The sequence below is a fragment of the Rhinoraja longicauda genome, chromosome 30 (assembly GCF_053455715.1).
Source record: "Rhinoraja longicauda isolate Sanriku21f chromosome 30, sRhiLon1.1, whole genome shotgun sequence".
In the NCBI taxonomy this organism is placed as follows: domain Eukaryota; kingdom Metazoa; phylum Chordata; class Chondrichthyes; order Rajiformes; family Arhynchobatidae; genus Rhinoraja; species Rhinoraja longicauda.
In genome coordinates, this window is record NC_135982.1 from 22,662,520 (window position 1) to 22,677,764 (window position 15,245).

At 43.8% G+C, this 15,245-nt stretch overlaps 1 protein-coding gene across 5 annotated transcripts in view; it reads right to left on the bottom strand.

Moving 5' to 3' along the window:
• Positions 1 to 15,245, bottom strand: part of rnf207b (ring finger protein 207b) — a 40,018-nt gene that overhangs the window by 11,687 nt on the left and 13,086 nt on the right. For all 5 annotated transcript variants that reach the window (XM_078425519.1, XM_078425520.1, XM_078425521.1 and 2 more), the window contains 10 exons: positions 13,551 to 13,683; positions 12,300 to 12,444; positions 10,955 to 11,036; positions 10,194 to 10,269; positions 8,962 to 9,087; positions 6,371 to 6,417; positions 4,683 to 4,755; positions 3,137 to 3,205; positions 768 to 836; positions 558 to 682 (listed from right to left, as the gene is read on the bottom strand). In XM_078425519.1, coding sequence (XP_078281645.1) covers positions 558 to 682; positions 768 to 836; positions 3,137 to 3,205; positions 4,683 to 4,755; positions 6,371 to 6,417; positions 8,962 to 9,087; positions 10,194 to 10,269; positions 10,955 to 11,036; positions 12,300 to 12,444; positions 13,551 to 13,683 — 945 coding nt within the window. The remainder of the gene's footprint in view (positions 1 to 557; positions 683 to 767; positions 837 to 3,136; positions 3,206 to 4,682; positions 4,756 to 6,370; positions 6,418 to 8,961; positions 9,088 to 10,193; positions 10,270 to 10,954; positions 11,037 to 12,299; positions 12,445 to 13,550; positions 13,684 to 15,245) is intronic.

A 15,245-nucleotide genomic window follows, 5' to 3' on the forward strand; every position in this document is an offset into this window, starting at 1 on the left:
CCTGCTGCTTCAGCTGCTTCTTGGGGTTAGAAACATAGAAAGTAGGTGCAGGAATAGGCCATTCGGCTGATCATCCAAAATCAGTGACCCATTCCTGCTTTCTCCCCATATCACCTGATTCCGTTAACCCTAACTCTCTCTTGGATCATAGATACGGCGTCTCTCTTGCTTTTATTGCTAAATTATCTATTGAGAAGGCGAGTAATTGAAGGATAACAAGCTGATCTGGAAGAGTGGCAGATGTATGACAGAAGAATGAGATGCTTTGTGCAAGCAGACGATAAAGGAATGGAACCAGAATATAATTTCAGAAATTGCATAAGAATGTGTGTTAGGCACTTGCTGAATATGTTACCAGACTCGTATAGTCAGCTGGCTCTGAATGAGCTCTGCAGAGTCACACCCAATGGGATGACTCAGAGGAGATCAGCTTATTCAACAAACCCTTTGTCACCTCTCCTATTAATCTGTTATGGGCTCTGATGTTTTAACATGTTTAAGGCTCCATATAAATACGATATCATTCCATCAACATTGGTGTCTTTGGCACAGCTTACATTCCAACTCCAATGTTAACTCCCGTTCCCAAGCAGCCTCCTGTCACTGATGCGGATCGCCGCTGGTTCAGGAAGAGCAGAGGTTCAAGGCACCTTGCAAACTCGGGCCTGAACTCCGTGTTGATCTGGCAAAAATAAATGAGCTTTGTTTAAACTTGAAGTCAATGCTGTGCAATTGCCAGTGTTGAGATTAGACGGCTTTGATCTTACCTTGCTGCTCTGTGTTGGTCTCAAGTGGTGGGGCAGCTTCACTATCTTCTGCAGTCTCTCCATCAGTTGCTACAAAGAAGTAAGAAAAACTCTGAAATCCTTCCTGCACATTAGAGCTAGCAACTCGAGCAGAGAATATCCAGGAGTTTCATCATTTGTTTTTTTTTTACCTCTGACTACACCACATGGTCAAACTACCCATTTCCAATATCTCTACATTAATAGATTAAACTGTTCAAATCCTTTCTGTAAGCCCACATGGTTTTTCACCCACGTTGCTTACATCAATAACCAAGGCTCTAATCTTTAACTCTTACATATATCTGGAAATGTTTTTTTTTACAGATGAAAAGATGCCAGAACACATATAACGGTGCACATGAGGCTATTGATTTCTGTACATCAATCTATTTTGTATTCGTTTTGAGGTGACGGTACACTGTATTAACACGTCCTATCACAGACACACTGCTGCATTTGCAATCCTGGAACGATGGCAATCCACTCTGGATACTTGAACTGGTCTTGCTTCCATTTGTTAAAGCACTCACCACAATACAGAGTAAGCACAAGGTTTCAAACAGCAGAAAACACAACTGATTTGCCCTTGTCTGGTGTTATTCCGTCTCAGGTCCGAATCCTTGACCAGTTTGTGGTTGCTTGTCCTATTATTTCCTTGTATGATTTGGTGACAAAGTCTGTTTGATAATGTTGCTGCAAAGCTCCAGGAGATACGATAACCATGTCAAAGGGTCCGCATGAATGCACACTGCTGCTGCGGTTGAAATCATTCTCATACTGAGAGTTGAACTGCAACATCTTAAACTGACTGGGACAGTAGCAATGGCACATTGAGAGACAAACATGGAGTGTGGCTGGGATGGGTTCCAGTCACATAAGTCCGTGCACAACAGAAACATGACAGGAATACCCTCACACCTTGTTATTGTATATAAGATCAAACCTTGACTTTATTATAAAATTAAGCCAGGTCGGAATCAGCTATCAGAACTCTTTGAACTGGATGAAAAGCAGTGGTGTTGCAGACAGCAGGGAAGGACTTTGCTTTTTTCCATGAGTATTATGGTTATTAATTTATTGATATTTAGTGTATTATATAGTATCTATGTGTATCTATCTCCATTTACATGCCTCATAGAGTCATAGAGTGATACAGCGTGGAAACAGGCCCTTCGGCGCAACTTGCATACACCAGCCAACATGTCCCAAATACACAAGTCCCACCTTTATGCCCGCATTTGGTCCATATTCCTCCAAGCCTGTCCTATCTATGTACCTGTCTAACTGTTTCTTAAAGGTTGGGATAGTCCCTCCCTCAACTATCTCCTCTGGCAGCTTGTTCCATACACCCATCACGCTTTATGTGAAAAAGTTGCCCCTCAGATTCCTCTTATATCTTTTCCCCTTCACCTTAAACCTATGTCCTCTTGTCCCCGATTCACCTACTCTGAGCAAGAGACACTGTACATCTACCCGATCTATTCCTCTCATGATTTTATACACCTCTATAAGATCTTACCTCATCCTCCCGCGCTCCAAGAAATAGAGTCCCAGCCTACTCAACCTCTCCCTGTAGTTCAGACCCTCTGGTCCTGGCAACATCCTCGTAAGTCTTCTCTGTACCCTTTCCAGCTTGACAACATTTTTCCTATAACATGGTGCCCAGAACTGAACACAGTACGCTAAATGCGGCCTCACCAACGTCTTATTCAACTGCAACATGACCTCCCAACTTCTATACTCAATAGATAGACACAAAATGCTGGAGTAACTCAACGGGAGAGGCATCATCTCTGGATAGAAGAAAGGAATACTCAATACTCTGACTGATGTAAGCCAATATGCCAAAAGCCCTTTTCACTAATTTATTTACCTGCGACTTGACCTTCAAGGAACTATGCGCTTGCACTCCTAAATCCCTCAATACAACACTCCCCAGAGCCCTGCCATTCACTGTGTAGGTCCTGCCCATGTTAGACGTCCCAAAATGCAACACCTCACATTTCTCTGTATTAAATTCCATCAACCAATCCCCCACCCACCTGACCAATCGATCCAGATCCTGCTGCAATCTTTCACAACCATCTTCACTATCTGCAAAACCACCTACTTTTGTGTCATCAGCAAACTTGTTAATCTTGCCATGTATGTTCTCATCCAAATCATTGATATAGATCTCATCATATTAAAACACTCAAAGGAATATTTCAGCTTCCATCTTGGATTTTTGTGATTGTTGTCAATAAATCATTAACCCCATCCCAACAGTAATGCCAACCTTTAGCCATCTCTGTGGGCGAGTGTATATCTGCCCTCCATTTGTCTCACATGCTCACTGCACTACTTACATAGCCCAAGTCCAGGAACTCAAACTTATTGGCAGAGCTGAGGAAAGCAGAGCAGGTGACGAGGTGGACCTGCAGCACAAAAAAACAAGAGAAAGAGAGCAATTAGTCCATCTCATTCACTCATTAGAGGGAAGCAACAAATAAAACCTGTGGCTACACTGGGTCCGATCAGATCCTCAAAGCCATTCACGGCATTGCACACAATGCCTCAGTTCTGAAGAGAAAGGCACTCAGAGAGAGATATATGCACATACATGGATAGTGATGGAGACTGGTACTCATGTACAAACACTGATAGAAACAGAAACGGAAAGCAACCTGAAAGCAATAACTTGCATTTCTGCACCACCTTCCCCAAGTTTGCACGATCTAACATTAAAAAATTCAATTCATTACTTTTGAAAACATTGTTAAAATGTCTGATTGCATTGGCTTATTTGCATACAACAAGGTCCCACAATTTGTAGATAATAACCAGATAATTAATTTAAGTGTGCTAGGTTTAATGTATCATTCGACTGATAACATCTCCAGAAATATAGGCAGAAAACCCCACAATACTGGAACAACCGAGCGGCACAGGCAGCTTCTATGAAGGGAAAGGGCAGACGATGTTTTGGATCAGAATCTTCTTCAGACCCTTCTTCAGGTTCTCTTGCTTTAGGTTCCCTCCACAGATGCTCCCTGACCCTCTAAGTTCCTCCAGCACTTTGTGTTTCTGCTTAAGATTCCAGCTTCTGCAGTTTCTTGGCCCTCCAGAGGTACATCAGTCTCTCTGCACTACAATGAGGATAAGCGGAGAGTGTTGTTGCACAAATATCACTTGCCAAGTATGCGAGTTAGTGTCATGGTTATCCAATGCTTGAACTGCCCGATTCTAATGTATTTCATGGAAGTTGGGTGTGTTGGTGATGGTATCGAGGATGAGGGGGTGATTGTGAGGTTAGTCCTGTTCCTTCCAGTGTAAAAACTCTACTAAACTCTCTACAATAGGAAGTGTCTGGGGTCTCTGATCAAGTTGCTCAGCAATACTCCGCACATGGAGAGATTTGCAAAAGGATAACAAGAAGCATGCACACAAACACAAATAAACCTCAAACAAAAGTCCACGCAGAGATCAAGGCAGGGCGTGAATTAAATATTTTTTATGCACAATGTCAATCTGTAGTATTTGGAGTTTAGCAGAATGAAGGGCGGTCTCAATGAAACCCTGTGTGGGCACAAGAGGGTAGATGTTAAGATACTTCCACTGGTGGGAGAGTTGCTTTAAAAGGGGGATATAGTTACAAGATAAGGATTTTAAAATAGAACTCGTGTGAACAGGTGATCAATGGTCAGTGTGGACTCAGTGAGCTGAAGGGGCTGATTCCCTGCAGTGTCTTTCAATCACTCAGTTGATGCGGGAGTTTTAATGATCCACTCTCACCTGTCTGGTTGACCCAATTGTTCATTCTTTGCTCCCTCCGTTGTTCTTGAGCAGCTTATGCATCATCCCTTCCCAATCACCAGCCCCTCCACTCCACTGACCACATCCTGGGTCACTTACCTGAAGAGTGGGCAGGAGTGCAGCCATATTCGAAAGATGCTCTTTAAAAGCTTTCTCTTTTTCTTCATGTTGGCTGGAATAAGAAGCAGAAAATTTAAGTGGAGCTAGACATCCTTGTAGATAGACACAGAAAGCTGGAGTAACTCAGTGGGACAGGCAACATCTCTGGAAGGAATGGGCGACACTTCTTAAAGCTGAAGAAGGGTCTCAACCCGAAACGTCACCCATTCCTTCTCTCCAGAGATGTTGCCTGACCAGCTGAGTTACTCCAGCTTTTTGTGTCTATCTTTGGTTTAAACCAGCATCTGCAGTTCCGTCTTATACATAGACATCCCTGTATTTTGCTCTTTTTCTGCCTTTCAAGGCTGAGATGTTTTGGTCAAGCAGTTGTACAGGGCCTTGGTGAGACCGCACCTGGAGTATTGTGTGCAGTTTTGGTCTCCTAACCTGAGGAAAGACGTTCTTGCCTTAGAGGGAGTACAGAGAAGGTTTACCAGATTGATCCCTGGGATGGCGGGACTTTCATATGAGAAAAGACTGGATAGACTGGGCTTGTAATCGTTGGAATTTAGAAGACTGAGGGGGGATCTTATAGAAACATATAAAATTCTTAAGGGGTTGGAGAGGCTAGATGCGGGAAGATTGTTCCCGATGTTGGGGGAGTCCAGAACCAGGGGTCACAGCTTAAGGATAAGGGGGAAGTCTTTTAGGACCGAGATGAGAAAACATTTCTTCACACAGAGAGTGGTTAGTCTGTGGAATTCTCTGCCACAGAAGGTAGTTGAGGCCAGTTCATTGGCTATATTTAAGAGGGAGTTAAATGTGGCCCTTTTTGCTAAAGGGATCAGGGGGTATGGAGAGAAGGCAGGTACAGGCTACTGAGCTGGATGATCAGCCATGATCATATTGAATGGCGGTGCAGGCTCGAAGGGTCGAATGGCCTACTCCTGCACCTATTTTCTATGTTTCTATGTTTCTATCAGGCCTGAGAGTGTTCTTGGGCACAGGATCAGTCATGATCTTATTGTGTGGCAGGGCAAGAGCAAGAAATTGTACATCTTATTCCTACTTCCATTTCTCATGTTTTAATTTCATTCTCGCTTTGCCTGGTGAATACTAAACTTGGTGCAGTGATAAAGCAATAGCTGTTTTTGTCTGAAACTTTCGCAAGCAGCATCTCCACATTCAAGAAACACCTCTGCATTTACCATTCAATGCAGTCTAAATTTAGAGGCTGTAAATATAGGCCAGCAATTAATGAATATACAAAGGATGTCAGGAGAAACTACTTTACCCAGGGAGAAGTTATAACAGGACTATTTATGGGGTAAATAAACAGTTATATTGAAGACTATGAATGTTTTGACAAAATAAATAAAGAGAAACTGTTTTCCCTGGCAAGAGGAATTGTAACCAAAGAATGTGCAATGTTGATCAAAAAACAAATTGCTGGAGGGACTCAGTGGGCCAGGCAGCATCTGTGGAGGGAAATGGACAGGCAACGCTTGTACAGAAATGTCACCCGTGATGTTTTTGATTCCCTCCAGCACTTTGTGTTTTGCTCAAAATTCCAGCATCTGCAGTGCCGTGTGTCGCCATTCAACTATTCATTGTCATCACACCAATATTCAGTGCCCCAGTCCTACCCTGCCACACTGTTACCACCTGGCTGTTGATGATACACTTACTTCTGAACAGTTTTGAGCAACATTTTCTTCTTTTCAGCTAATCTTTCCTAGAACATGAAAACAATGGTCAGATATAAAACACATAAGAGTCACAAAACATCTTTCCTTTTTCTCATGCATACAGTTGCATTGCACATACACACATAGTCCCTTCTCAGACATTTTACGCTTGCAAATGAAGGTGAATTTCTGGATGAAAATCTTAAAAATGAAGCTGGGTCAGTAAGTAAGGGCAACAAATTCTGCAGTGGAACTTTCTCTCCAAAAAACCTGCGGATGCAGGTGTATTCATACCATATTGTGTGGGGATATTGGAAATAGGGAAGTACCAGTACCAATCATAAAGTACTAGTCATAACAGTAAACAGCTGAAATAACTGAAAGGTTGAAGTGGCTTTGTGTGTTTTTATTGGAGATACAGTATGGAAACAGGCCTTGCAGCCCACCGAGTCCACGTCGACCATCGATCACCTGTCCAAACTAGTTCTATGTTATCCCACTTTCCAATTCACTCCCTACACACTAGGGGCAATTTACAGAGGCCAATTAATCTACAAAGGAAAAAACTGGAGGAAGCCTGTGTGGTCATAGAGAGAATGTGCAAACGCCACACAGACAGCATCAGGGTCTCTGGCCCAGTGAGGCAGCAGCTCTACCCACTGCACCACTCACCCATGTGGGAGCAAAACTGAAATATACCTGAATAAGAGAAAGGACCAGGCCTACTTGCAGCATAAATGCCGCCAGCCTGTGGAGGCCAGTAATTTAAACTGTGGTCATTGTTGACACAATGTTGCTTTAAACGAGATGACAGGTTTAAATTGGGTCCAACTCCCAGGAGAACACTTTCTGACATAGCTGTGGCCATTACTCACTCCGGTCAGAAGGACGGCCTCTCATGATCAAATTACATTCAGGCTCCCCCAGCTCCTGGTGTGAATGATGAATGTGAAACACTGACTGCTGATGAAGTGACGCTCAAATCACTTTGGAGACTTTGAAGGACCAGACCCAGTCCATGCCCCTTCCACCAGTCATCAATGCAGGATCAACAACCTATTTTATTGGCTCTGAGGCCTAATGTAGCAAATCTATTTGCTACACAAGGAACTGCAGATGCTGGTTTACAACAAAAAAAAGACACAAAGTGCTGGAGTAACTCAGCAGGTCAAGCCGCATGCATAGGCGACGCTTCGGGTTGGGGTCCTTCTGACTTTGTTCAAACTTAATTGCTGCGATGTTTTTTTCTTTCTATTTATCTCTGCGTCCAGTTGTTTTTAATTTGGAAGCATGAATCCAGACGGAGTTTATATGAAGTGATGATGCCTCGGATTGGCGTTTATCTCTGTGATCACGTAAAGGCCACTGCTTCATCCCACCATGGCTGAAACACAACTGAGCAACAAGGAGATTGCAGCTGCTTTTAAAAGGATCAGAATTGCTGGACACACGCATCATCTCCTCACCTTTCATCTTTCAACTGGTCACAAGGTTCATGGACAACGTTCAATGTCTTTACGAATTAATTCACAACAGACCCAGAGACGTGGTGAGGAAATGCCTTGTGGCGAGAGCCCAGGGTGCTCATGGCTCAAATAACTCCAACATTGGATCCCAAGATGGTCTATCTTATTTGTCTTTCAATTAGCAGTAAGGGTAAGGGTAAGATCACTACTAGCCTGCCAGGTTATTGATTGGGATTACAAACAGATAAAGAAAATGTTTCCCCAATGTCTATATCGCTTGCATCTAATGCTGTCTGGGCTCGGAGTGAAAGCATTTTGGAGAGATTGTAGAACAACTAGACCCTGTATTTTCCTGGTGGATAGATGCCGGGAGAGAGTAGAAACAACAACAACTTGTATTAATGTAGCACCTTGCCTACAATGCAACAATACAATGCACCTCACAGAAACGTGATCAAACAAAATTTGATACCAGACTACATCTGGTGATCTTAGGGCAGTTGACCAAAAACTTAAGTTAATGCCATTGGTTTTAAGGGGCGTCTTAAGTTGAAGAAAGAGACAGAGAGGGAATTCCTAAGTGTAGAACCTACATGATTGAAGGCCCAGCCACCACATCATGGATTGTTGAAAGTTAGGGGTGAACTGGAGGAGCACAACGATTTCTAAGGTTGTAAGCAGTGCTTTTCTTGTGACGGTATTTTGTACAGTGTCACGATGACGCTTCTAAAAAGTTCAATGTCGTTATTTTGTTGTCCGTCCACAAAACATGTATGTTTATTAAAGGTCCGTGCCGGCACATTTTTGGCGACTAAAAACTCACCGGTTGCAAGACAGGATGAGGTTGCAGGGATATGGATGCCATGAAGGGTTTGAAAACAGATGACAATTTGAAAATTGAGACATTGTTGGACCAGGAAGCAGCGTAGGCTACGAGCACGCAGGTGAATGTGACTTGATCAATTCAAACTTAGGCCGCAGAGTTATGGATGAGCTTAGGCTCACAGTGGGAGAACAACCAGGGGAGCACTGGAATAGTCAAGGAAATGAAAAACAGTCTGTGTGTCCAGGTCCACACCATCAGCAATAGCCACAGTCATTTAAATGATTGACTTGCTGCCTTACCTGCATACTATTGAAGAGTGAGCTGATGGATGACTCCTCCTCATTTGCATTGAGTCTCACCTCATCAATCATGGCCTTCAGGAGGATGATGGCCTCTCGTGTGGACGTCTGTAGCTCCTTTACTGCCTAGTAAACAAAACTCAACAAAATCACCTTTGTCTTTGTCCGGTTACATTTTTAAAAGCAACACGTTCCCTTGCTCCCACCCATCCAATCTGGGCTTCCTTTGGTAAGCCAACCCTTCATTGCATTAAAAAAAAGACACACAAACTGCTGGAGTAACTCTGCGGCATTTCTGGAGAACATGGATAGCTAACGAACTGACCCGAAACCGTGTTCCGTGTTCTCCAGAGATGCTGCCTAACCTGCTGAGCTACTCCAGCACGTTGTATCTGTTTTTGTAAACAAGCATAAGCAGCCTCTTTGTTGTTTGAGTAATGGGGTCACACAGCATGGAAACAAGCTATTCGACCCAACTTGCCCATACCGACCAACATGTCCCATCTACACTAGTCCCACCTGCCTACATTGGGCCCATATCCCCCTAAACCTACTCTATCCATGTACCTGTTTAATTGTTTCTTAAATGTTGCAACAGTTCCTGCCTCAACCACCTCCTCTGACACCCACCACCGTTGTGTGAACCAGAGTTGTGCGATTCTGCACCAGAGTCTTATTTTCCATCCCCAATATTGTTGCAACTGAGAAAGCAAATTGTTAAGAGAAAATTTGAAAAAAACCAAATTCATTTAATGGAATATGATTCTTCTCCTGGCTTTCTCTCACAAAACTGCCCTGGAAATTCATCTTTGATTCCTAAGGGTGACACAGTGGAGCAGCAGGTAGAGCTGCTGTCTCACAGCACCAGAGACCCAAGTTTGATTCTGATCTCAGGTGCTGCCTCTGTGGAGTTTGCATGTTCTCCCTGTGACTGCGCTTGTCACCTATGAGTGCTCCGGTTTCCTCCCACATCTCAAAGACGTGCGGGTTTTTACGCTACCAGGCCTCTGCCAATAGCCGCTCGTGTGTAGGGAGTGGATGTGAAAGTGGGATGACATAAAACTAGTGTGAACGGGTGATCGATGATCGACGTGGACTCGATGGGCAGAGGGCTTGTTTCCATGCTGTATCTCAAGACAAAACTACACCAGGCTCCAGAGTAGTCCTGGCGGATTATATATCTGGATTACATTCCCTCCTAATCCCTGTTAATGAAGTTCCAGTGTGCATACCATCACAGCCAGGTCCAGCTTCGCACAACCTTGCATGTAGGCGGTCTCAATGTCGATACAGTGGGCACGGCTCTCACTGCATGAGGTAAACAGTTGGCATATGAGTCAAACAGTTCAAGAGACACCCTTAAAGGTACTTCAAAATATAAATCCTTATCTCCATCACTGCCACAATTTAGTTTCTCTCTCCAATTTTTTTTTAACATTCTCTTGCCATTTCAGATTTTCAATGCATGCAGGCAGGGTTTTGTTTTAGTTCTACCCTATTTTCTCGTCATTGTTTCAAAGGGTAAATATTCTGTGGAATGTGCAGTCAATGAAAATGTGACTGTCTAGGATGCAATTACGATAACACTGTTGTGTCAGTCAGCTTGGTTGCTGTGAAACATGGCGGATCAGCCTAGGTAACCCTTGATGAAGATGTCTGTCTAACGTTCCCCTTCTTTGACCAGAGGTACAGGAACGTCCCAGGTTCCATTTCCACTGTGATCAGTTACAGGGTTGCACAAGGAGATGCTCATTTTCCCTGAGCACCTCTGGTCAAGGTGTCCAAGCCGGGTATTAATGCAGAGTGTGCCACAAGCCCCCAGACGTCATTCCAGACTCAACAGCAGGGAGCTTGTAGCTCACTCTGCATTCACACCTGACTGGGAAAGTGCTTAGTTAATTGCAGAAGAGCTGCACACCCTGTTTCTGGACTCTCTATCCGCATGACCCCGTGTTATGTATCGGGGTCCCTGGGCAAAGGATGCCTGACTCACACTTGCATGTCCCGGAAGCAGTTGATGCAGAGCATGGACATCTTCTCTGTGGAGAACATGATGTATGGTTCTTCATGCAGAGCTGAGGAGGTAAAACACAAGATATAACAGCATAAGTCAGAGTGGGAACAGCCCCTCAAGCCTATTTAGGTAAATCCTTAGGGAATGCCTCACATTCCCAGCGATCAGAATCCGCGGTCTGGCATGTTTGTGAGAAGCACAGAGAGGTTTGAAGAAGGTTTGGAGAAGGTTTGAAGCACGAGCCCAGCAAAATGGGACATGAGGACGTTTTTATCGGAACCAGGAGTGTAGGTCACTGGATGATTGAAAGCACACAAGTAAAGTTTACAGAATCATAAAATCAAAAGGGTGTATTGATGGAAAAAATTGTTTATAAAAGTAGCTTAACTTTTAATTGATATGCGTACCTTTTTGTCTACAAAAAAAACGCTGCCATAAGGTGATATGGGATGCCAACACCCAATAGAAGTGCTATATAAGCATTTCCTTCATCGTTTTACCTTTGTATTTATCAAATATTTTCCTAACTTCCAAAAGGCGGTGATCAACCAAAGCAGTTTGACAGTTGGCCTTGGGCAACATTTAAGAGCCCAATCAGGTTTTTGACCTTGGGGTACATCAAAGTTAAGTCCAATCCTGTTGTTGCTTGGTGCACAATTTCTGGCTGGCTCTGTAACATAGCAACTCCTTATGTGTCAGTCTGGCTCAGGCTAGATCCTCGTCATGTGTCAGGGATTGAAACACAAGCCTCCCTGATCTGTGCAGCTCTGAGGCTTGAGCAAAAAAAAAAAAAAACTGCCGGAGGAACTCAACGGGTCAGGCAGCATCTGTGCAAGGAATGGACAGATGGAATCTCTGGTGCTGACCTTTCTTCAGACTGACCAGAAACATTGCCTGTCCATTCCCTCCACAAATGCCGCCTGACCCACTGAGTTCCTCCAGTACTTTGTGTTCTGTTCAAGATTTCAACATCTGCATTTCCTTGGCTTTCTGTCTTATTAATATTTTAATGTTGATTTAAATACTGATTTAGTTATTATATTTATTCTCAATATGTTATTTATTGCCTGTTCAGAGGACAGCTTTGAGTCACCATGTTGATACAGTACAAAGCCACAGTGTGGGCAAGGACAATTCTGATGCCGTGGATTTTGGAATAATCCAATGCCAGTTTTCCCAATTTTTGCAAACTTAATTCAAATTCATCCTCTGGGATATTATTCCACGCCATAAATGACTACTTATCCAAATGTACAAAAGTGCATCACCGCCCATCCACTATTTGAAATGTGCAGCTTTCTGCGTTAAGACGAGAGATTCTTACGACATTTCTTGTGCAGCTCCTTGGTGCGTTTGGCGAGGGTGACGATCTCATGGCGGGCAAACATTTTTGCTCTGTGGGTGTCGTCGCGGCAGGAACCACAGAGCGGCTGGTCGCACGTGTTGCAGTAAAACATGGCATTCGCATCCTGAATGAGAGAAAGTATTAGCATGAGTCACTGCGCCAAAGAGAGAACTCAGGGTCATGTTTTTAAGGGATTGCTAGGATGTTAGATTGGGAGAAGCTCGAAGTTCTCCAGGAATTGTACGGTTGGATGAGATTGTAGAGATTGGGAAAGATCAGATCCTGGAGGAATTGGAATACAAGGATGAGATCTGGCCTAAAGCGCCCTTGTGATTGGCTGCGGAAGGCACCCCCGGGAACAAAGGTGGGCAGGTGAGGAGAGGGAGATGGCTGGAGGCCCCGCAACAGCCTGGAACAGGCACCGCTCACAAGAACTGGAGGTGGACTTTGGAAATGGCGCCAAAATATGGCGCCTCTTGCATGTGGGCGCAGTAGACAATGTCTGTACACTTGCTAAACGATAATTGGGGATATGGCGATACTCTACTGGACTATTTGTAAGAAAAATAATTTCACTGTGTTAGCACTTCGCACATGTGAACCACTGAAAATTTTAAAACTAATGTGATGATGGATTGGAAACCAACATAGTCCACTGAGCTCCTCACTCGATCACATGAAGTGCATCACCACCATTGCACTTTTCTATCTCTAGACTAAGCTATGAAAGGCCTGTTCAGTGCAGACTATTTATCAATCATGCCGGGATCCACAGTGGTAAACAATTTCAACAAAGCCCAATCAGCACCAGGTGACATAAAATGAATAGGCAATACTTATTTCGACATTCGTGCTTTGATATTTTTTCAAACTGGATGAAAAGAGGATAGAGACCAAATCCAATTTGCATAAAGGCACACCTCACAATCAAAGTGATTCAACATCCAAACTCAAACATCTCTCCATAAGGAACATGACTGGTTCTCATTGAACTGGATCCCAGCATTATATGCTGTGTTAGGAGACAGAGATTCTTTAGGTTTAGGTTTATTATTGTCACGAGTACCGAGGTACAGTGAAAAGCTATGTTTTGCATGCGATTCAATCCCATCGAATGCTGTACCGTACACAAATACAATCAAGCCAAACTCAGGCCAACGTCAGAATCCCATGCAATTGTTACTTTTTCAACTTTCTAAGTGATTTTACAAGAACTGCCCCACCCCTCACCTGCTTCTTGCACTCCAGGTCACAGTTTGCGCACTGCACAACCTCCTCGCAGTCAGCCGAGCTATCGACCAGGAATTTCAGCAATCGGTCTACCTTTGGGAGTCCACTGGTACCCTTCACAACCGACAGACGCCTGGAATAGAAACAGAGCACGGCCCAGTGCAAAATTATTCAAAGGATACATGGAATATTCCTGTGGAAAATCTGTGAATCAAGTACTCTTAATTTCTAATACCCCTTCTGAATTTTCTTCTGCTTCTCTTTCTTCTGACATCCATCTCTCCACCTAGTCTTACCACTTGTTGTGTTTTCACCATCCCGCCAGAATCTTCTCCTCTCAGATCCCGAGCAATCTGTTCTCAGCAGAGGCTCCAGTGTTTCCTGTTCACCTCCATGCTATTTCTTTGATCAGGAGCTTTCACCCCAGACTGCAGAGTCTTCCTCCTGTTTTCAGAATTTCCAATGCCCCATGTCAATGTTCTCTCCCCATGTACCCTCTCTATTTCTATTCATTACCAAGGTGAATGGCATTATCTCAGTTTGTCCACTACCCTTACTCACTCTGACCTCCCGCCTTTGAACTCACAGCATTCTGTTCACTGCTAACTAACCCCGAGCAGAGTCATCAAATCCGTTGACAAAGACGGAGCTACTGTGATTTGTTAAATTGAACACCAGTCTCTGCATTTCCTCATGCCATCTTCTGAACCATGACCCATCATTCTACATAAGGTTATTGCCACTGACCTCATTGCCTCTGGTGATCTTTCTTCCAGGCCTGCAGTCCCCTAACATGCACAGTCTGGCGCCACCTCCTTTCCAAGATCCACAAGTTGAATTACCCTGGCATATCTATTGGATATGTGTTTGTGTCTGTTCGTGCACATAGAATCTATATATTCCCTCTCTCACCTCTTGTCAATTTTCTTCCCAACTACACCCATGGCTCATCTGATGCCTTCACCATATTGATGAGAGTTTCCAGATCCCAACCAGCTCATTTTCACCAAGGATGCCCAATTCCTCTTTACCTCCATCCCACACCAGGATGGCTTGAAGGACATGTTTTTGGCAGAAGCCAACCCATCCCTTCCACTACCATCCCTACATTGTCCGGGTGAGCTTAAACTTATATCAAGAACCTTCATTGTTAACACTTTCCAAATCGAAGATGGAGCTGTGAAAATCCACATCGATCCAAGCTATGTCTGTCTCTTTTTGGGATATGTGGAACAGTCCTAATTTCAGTCCTAAGATAGACACCAAATTTAATGTCGTTCATTCTCCATATTCTACCCTATCATCCTCCACATTCCTTGTAATTTCCATCTCTTTCAATGCCATCACCAGACATGTCTTCCCACCCTTTCAGCATTCAAAAGGGACCATTCCCTTTGCAATTCCCTAGTTCACTCTGCCATCTCCACCACTCTTGGTATCTTTCCATGCACTGTAAGAGATGCAAAACCTGCTCCTTCGCTCTTTCCCTTCCCACTATCCTGCGATCCAAGCACTTTTTTCAAATGAAGAAGCAAGTCTCTTGTTTCCTTCCATTTCGTGCAGTGCATTCGGTGCTCATGACGTGATCTCCACTACATTGTAGAAACCAAACGGAACATCTCCATCCAGTCCTCAAGGGGACATTGAGCTTGCAGTCGCCTTCACTTTAATTCTCCGTTAATTCTCCTGCTTTAA